This window comes from Limulus polyphemus, unplaced genomic scaffold (genome assembly GCF_000517525.1).
Source record: "Limulus polyphemus unplaced genomic scaffold, Limulus_polyphemus-2.1.2 Scaffold698, whole genome shotgun sequence".
NCBI classification, from domain to species: Eukaryota; Metazoa; Arthropoda; class Merostomata; order Xiphosura; family Limulidae; genus Limulus; species Limulus polyphemus.
In genome coordinates this window covers 403,231-410,609 of record NW_013666308.1, presented here as the reverse complement: position 1 = coordinate 410,609, position 7,379 = coordinate 403,231, and the positions used below count along the sequence as shown (strand labels likewise).

Below are 7,379 nucleotides of genomic sequence, written 5' to 3'. Positions count from 1 at the left end.
TGCTCAACAGTAAGTGGCTAAAATCTACGAGTTGATATTTTACAACTTATATATACACACACACACACACACACACACATGTATATTATAGTGGAGGGGTTTTCGTATCTGGATTGGAAGCATCTGATATTCTATCTTGTATAGCATTACCTATATTTTAGCTTAGTCATTCCACCCCCCAGGGGATAAGCTGCTTGATAAGTTATAATGTTGACAAATCAATGGTCAACTGATGTAGTTAACGAAGAAGAGAAAACGTGTGTAGCATTGGCTTGCAAGTTTTTGTATTTTTACAATTTCATATTCCGTAATACCAAATTCGAAACGTTTCTGTGCGAGTTCTAACTTCGAACGTCATTGATTTTTAGAATAGTTAACGGATAGCTGTTTGTATCTGTTTTCTCACCCATACAGTCGAGCTAAACATAAAGTTCCGGGAAATGGAGGTGAATGACACTTTTTTTGTTGTGAATTTAAAAAAAAATCAGTTGGTGGTTTAGTAATTCAACTTTATTGTTTGTGTAACTAAAATTTAATATTTTATAATATATTAAAGCGATAGAACAAGTTTTGTACACACGTCACCAGGACAACAATGTAATAATACAACTAAGGAGAAGCATAACTTTTAAAGGAAAATATAATTTGGTAAATTTTCGGACATATACAGTTGTATTAAAATATCAAATGTTGTTTTCGTACTTTTCGGACATATACAGTTGTATTAAAATATAAAATGTTGTTTTCGTACTTTTCGGAAATATACAGTTGTATTGAAATATAAAATGTTGTTTTCGGACATATACAGTTGTATTAAAATATAAAATGTTGTTTTCGTACTTTTCTTTTCAAGAACCTAGTTTTGATTAAAAAAAAAGGTGGATGTAACAAATCTCAAAGTTAAGATTTTTTTTTTACTCTTAATTTTTATCATTCTTACTACAAAGTATAAAAATGACACGAACCGACCTATCAATTTTTAGATTTCACTTGAAAGCGTATGTAACTAAATCCAGAAAGAAAGAAGAAAAACTTTCTAAATTTATAAGCGTATCGGATTGGGTTCGAAGAATGAATTGAGAAAATTTTTATTTCCAAATATAATAGATGAAAATGTATTCCTACGTTTATCTGTGCTCGGTGTCAGAAGCTGAGTATAGTGCAGAGGAAGCGAAATGCAGCTATCAGTTGGTAATGAGGAAACCAAGGCTTAGCTGTGGCAGGGAAGTTTATTTGTTGGCCACAAACTATGTCATCAAAACTTGTACAACCTTCTTCTGACCTTTGTACAGTTATAGAAGGAAAAGACTGTGCCGTTTAATGTGTTTCACTTTTAATGTACAAAAAAACTTAAAACTCTTTAGGTCACAACGAAATGTAAATCCGAATGTTGCGATGTACACTGGCACATGTGTACAACATCAACACGTATATGTTATAACTAATTTACATTGTAATGTTTTTTTAATATCATCACAAACTAAATTACCAGTAAAATGAGAATTTTTCGAGTTGTACAATGTACAACGTTTTGGATTAATATATTTATCTAATGACGTAAGTATGTTACTGCAGGAACTTAATGACTCAATGTTCTATATTTACACATTTTAGGAACTACAAATGTTTTTAAATAGTAGAGCTGTTATTATTATGAATGATTGAATTTTAATTTTTAATGATATAGGTTCGAAATGTGCAAGCCCTCCTGTGGCTCGGCGACGAGTCAGAGGTCTTATAATGCTAAACTCGGATTTCTGTTATTGCAGTAGGCAGAATACAGATAGCCCATTGTGTAGGTTTTTGCTTACCAACAAACAAACCAAATGTTCACGCTGTTCTCATACCATCAACATCCAACAGTTAAAATACTTATCTTAATACGTGGTAAAATATGACTTATTCAAAAACTAGCCGCATTTTAGGTTAGGAAGTGAATATATCTATTTCGAGCTACAATAGTCTTTGGGCTATTGATAATTGTCGCGTATTCTTGATTTCAAACTTGCAGTGTCGTAGGCCAGGCGTGGCCTAGTGGTTAGCGTACCGGATAATGAATCCGGGGGTCCATGTTTACGTCTCATGTTATAAGAGTGAAGTTCAAACTTGATTATTCAATAACAGTAGTCTAAGAGATGGCGGCGAGTGCTGTTGACTAGCTGCTTTCCATCAGTTCAAAATGAGGAAACAAACTCGAATGTCTCATAATGTTGGGAAACTGATATTCATTAATATATGTACACGAGAAATAAAACTCAAGCGATCTATTTCGCTTTCGAATTAACTACTTAATTTAAAAACAACAACAATAACAACGAAATTTGCTACCACAGTTTAAAAAATATTAAAGATCCATATAGTTGGTTGAATCGCCATCAGAGGGCTTTAGGATGCTGAAACAACAAAACTGGAAGTAGCGTGTTAGGCTGCCGGATTGAAGAGTCAAAGGTTCGAGGCTTGAAGGCGCTTAACGCGCTCCGCGTTTTCAGTTGTGATCGCTCTATCAAATTGCAATCAATCCCGTTTTTTTATTTCAAAGAGCCTAATAAATCTCGTGACGGCTGGTGCTGCTGGCTGGCTGCCTTTCCTCATGCCAGTAATTCAGAAGTATAGTCGACTATACCTGAATATAAAGGATCGTTGAAGTTAAATTTCAGTTTAAAGTTTGAATTTATTTTTCTTCAGACGAATTATCCGAATGCATAAACTTACCACTACTTCATAATACCGCTGAAATATAAGAACGTAAAAGGACTCGTACCTCTTGTTTGATTTATCGAAACAATTGCATTTGTTAACTTCGCCACCAGAGTGTGATAATATCGACAACTGTATAAAGGAATCATCTTGTAAACATGATATCTGCAGAAGTCGTTTAATTTGCTTATGTGTCAAGATGTTATTGAACAGTGACCACAGTCTGCAAATATAGTAACCATGACGATTTTAAATATATATTTTTTAAAGTTACGTAAGTAATAACTAGATAGTTAAAAGTTAATTTCACTCGTGACACGCAGTTGTATTAGATTTGAGGTTTTTTACAGTTGTTCTAATTTTTTTAAAAAACATATTGAAGCACGAGGAAAATCGATGCAAGAGCGTGATCACCATCATTAATGTAAGTACCATAATTTTGTAATTATACGTATAGTTCTAAAAGGTTTTTAAACGACTTGCACAATGGACATCATTGGGTTTTTAGAACACTACGTGCTGTTCAATGCACATGGTGCAACTGACCTCATAGGTCACTGACTGCTGCTACGTTACTGTTACAAACAGTTGAAGAAATGAGCTGTAATACCGTAGCTTTGAAGTCGTTCAACTCTGTTAACAGTTGATTAGCTGAGGATAAATATGAAGTGGTAACAAAAGAGCTTCCTGTAGAATTGTGTATATGAATGTACTTTTTCAAGCTTCTCATTCAAACCAGTAGTGTGTGCAGATTCAGCACGTAAAACTTCTGATAATGGAACTTCGAAAATTAGTTTTTGTGAAAAGTTTTATAAATGCGTTGAGGTCAAAACCAACTTAGGACAAGTTATGTTAGGGTTCATACACAAACATGGAAATAAATTTCGAAGCCCGGAGAATGACAACTCATTACAAAATAAATATAAAAATTATGTTTGTTACAAAGTGTACACGAAATGTTCTCTCCAAAATCGTATTAAATGCAGTCCTCATACAAATAATTCAACACCTGATTGGAAATTTTCTTTTAAAAAATCAGTGAAAAGTTCTTTTCTGATTTGATGACCCTCATTCTTTTCCCCGAGTATTCTCAAGTTCATTAACTAGTCCCTAGCTATTTGTTCCCTGTGGTTATTTTACTGGGGGAAATTTGAATTTTCTCAGAGGATTAGTGTGAGTCAAATGCATACATTACAAGTCTTCCATATCTATTCCCACAAGTAACCATACAAAATGAGAGACGTGAGAAACTTCTTGAATCATACATGATACAATGTTACCGAAAAACGTTATGTACCTCGGCCGCTAGAATGTGTCGTGAGGAATATTCTGAAACTCTAACCAACAGTTCCAAGAATAAGAATCATGTCTTGATAATCTAAATCGATATAGAGAGTGTGTACATTATAGTAATGCAACTGGCTTTTTATCTTAGGCATATTCTGTGTTATTTTGAAAACGTTTCGCGCCATTCATAAAAGTATTGGTGTATTTAACACATGGTTGGTAAATGTTTTCTGTTGAGATGAATGTTGATAATTCGTTTATCTATCAAGGAAGGCACCTTATGTTAAACAATGTGCATGTCAAACATGAAACATAAACATTAATCTTGGAACCCTAGTCTTCGTTTACAGAGCACTCGAATAGTGTATAGACTGCCTGTAACAAAGGCTTAGCGTGTTTAACCGCTGTATCTGATTTAGGCTTAGTGTGCCATGTGCGCGTGTGTGTGTATATATACACACATTTCTAGTGTTTCACTCTGTAGAATCATTTGGAAGAATGCTGTATATCTCTGACAAGATCGTTGCGAGGATGTTGAACTTATTTTTTTTTTAAAGTAAGTTGTATGTGTTTTATGGTGTGTGTGTGTGTTCATGAGTGGAGGTTTATGAAAATGTTGCCACCTAAGATCTTGTTTTCGTGACTATAAATGACAAAAAACATAACAGTAATGTGATGGACATTGAGATTTATTTTTAAATATACAACCGGTTTTAATTACGGTAGTAATTAACGGTATCGAAAATGTATTTTCTATGCTGTGCAGGTTTTAATAACACCACAATGTTACGGTGTCCAAATTTTTATACTTTACGTGCAAGTTTTAATAACAGCGCACTACGTAACGCCGTATTTAGCGTATGAGGTATGCTGTATTGAGTACAAGTATCGACTATTCTCGTTTCGTGTATGCTTCTTGTTTTCACCCACCACTTTCCGCTTTTATTTAAGCTGACAGCTGATTTATTGCATTGACTCAAAAAAAAAAAGTATGATAAGCTCAGTTGTCTGTGCTATTATCAGATCGCTGCATAAAAAGTCTTGTATCACGTCTAAAGTTTATTTGTAAGCTTCTATAGTATACATGAATTGAGTTATTTTCGATAACTTTTTGGGTGTTCAAAATGAATGGAAACTAAAGCTTTTTTGGATAAAACACAATCTGTATGATATTGGTGTATAACGGTTGGGGTAATCCTTTAGAGTACTAGTTTAGTGTGAGATTTTAACTGAAGCAAGGTTTGCGAAATAGTTATTTCCAAATTCTGTGCACATAGAGGGCGTTGGCTTCTTCACTGCATGTGTGGGGTATGTGAAATATAATTTTAAGATTAGCTCAACCCCTGCATTAGGTGGGACGGAGATAGGGTGGAAGGCACGCCGGGATAAATTAATAGCTCAGATTAAATTTAGGTGGGGATAATAACCAACTTAGGCCAAGGTAACACACACCAAGGAAGCAGTCGGACATTTTTTTTGTGATAGCATAAGAAACTAAGCACAAGATTCTGCAGCCTAAGCTTCTGTGTTCAGAGGGGTGGTCAGTTTTGTCGCATAAAATTGACATTGTTATGCTAAATACCTTACGGTATATTATTATTATTATACTAATAATATATTTATTTTTTCTTCCAGTATTTCTATGCCCAGGAAATGCAATGAGGTCTCACAAGAACAGAACTGATATTTCTTGACCCACTCTTCCTCTTCAGCATCCAGCTGACGTTACCATGGAGACCAGTTCATCCCAGTAAGACTCGTATTATTGGTGAACGTTATCCGTCCAACGCTGTGAAGAGGGCTTTTTCTCCCACATGACTTGTGTACGGGTTATTCTGTAGTATCCACGGTGCTTGTGGTTTGTTACTGTTTGCCTCTATAAGAATTTGTTCTAAGAAATACTTCCAAACAACGGTGTAATTTCGTGCTGCTTGTTTTAATTGTCTTATTTCTCAGAAAAAAATCACGCGTGGAATTTTAACATAAAATACGCAGTTTTCGTATAGATGTATAATTTATTTAATCTCAGTGTAAAGAATAGAAAACTGCGTTGGTGAATAGTCGAAAGTTTATAAATAGGAGATGGCCGATCACTCGGAGCTTGTGGCGGAGATGCCGTTGGTGGAGAAGATGAGCACACAGGAGAGGCTGAAGCATGCCCGCAAGCGACGCCTCCAACAAATGAAGAAGTGGAGCCAGAGAGAGAAAGAGTATAGTAATAAGAGGAAGAAAACTGAGCAAAATTTGAACCGACAACCGAGTAGAAACGACTACAAGATTCACTTTGTTCCAAGTGTTATGCTTCTGGAAGCTGCCGCCAGGAATGACATCGAAGAAGGTATTTTCTTGATTTGCATTTGTGCATTTCTATGTTATGTTCTATTGTTTTATTGTACTCGAGTAAAAATAAAATTGTAGTTGGCTTTTTTATATATATAATTAAACTATATAATAAACAAGCAATATAAACTTCAAAAAAAAAAGCTGAAGAAAATGATAAACAAATGCTTGTCATTCTGCTGGCGTTTATATCTATAGTGATCGGATGTACTTTAATTTCAAGAATCTTCACGTTTTCGGGGATGGACAGAAGTGCGGAGACGCCCTACTTGTGTCTTTAGTGGGGAAAATTAACGTAGGAGAAACAAAACCTTGTTAGAGAACTTTAACGGATGTCTAACCTAAGCCATGATGTGTATTTTGTACGTTAGAATTCCTGATTTATTCCAGGTTTACATGGAAACAGCTTATTAGAAAGAACTTTAGATGACGTCTAACATGGTACTCTTGCAATGTTGTACGTTAGATTTTTTTACACGTTTACTTGCTAAACACTAAGTAGTTAAAAAGATAAGACAGTTAGCTCGTCAATTAGCTTTGCTTTAAAACGAAACGTTCCTCGGTAGAGTCAGCGGTAAGTTTACTGATTTATAGTGCTAAAATCTAGGGCTCGATTCACCGTTGTGAACAAGAGTTCGGATCGCCCATTGTGCAGCTTGGCACTAAACAACTAAAACAAACAATTTAACGTTGACTTCTGGTTATATATTAAAAGATTTGTTCGGCAGCCAACATGAAACCATCGTGATCTCTGCCACCATTTGTGTGCGCTAAACAATTATGTTTTTGAGATTACACAAAAAGTTATTCAAAAACTTTTTTCGATCACTATCATTGTTAAGATAATATTTAGTATTACAGTAATTTAACTATAGAATTACCGATAGGTTTCAAACCAGTAGCTTTTTAAACACATTTTCTAAACTATTTGTACCGTGAGTAGTATGTTGGGCTCTAATAACTTAGGAGTCGCACGCACGCGATCTCTCTCTCTCTCTCTCTCTCTCTCACACACACACACACACACACACACACACACACACACACACACACAC

The 7,379-nt window shown here is 35.0% G+C and overlaps 1 protein-coding gene across 9 annotated transcripts in view; it reads left to right on the top strand.

Moving 5' to 3' along the window:
* Positions 1-7,379, top strand: part of LOC106460042 (protein phosphatase 1 regulatory subunit 16A-like) — a 74,722-nt gene that overhangs the window by 43,830 nt on the left and 23,513 nt on the right. For 6 of the 9 annotated variants that reach the window (XM_022386661.1, XM_013919726.2, XM_022386660.1 and 3 more), the window contains one exon: positions 5,620-6,322. In XM_022386661.1, the coding sequence (XP_022242369.1) occupies positions 6,067-6,322 (256 nt within the window). In that variant the 5' untranslated portion in view covers positions 5,620-6,066. Of the gene's footprint in view, positions 1-3,103; positions 3,122-5,619; positions 6,323-7,379 lie in introns of those variants that run through there. The other 3 variants (XM_022386665.1, XM_022386664.1, XM_022386666.1) reach the window with 2 other exon arrangements.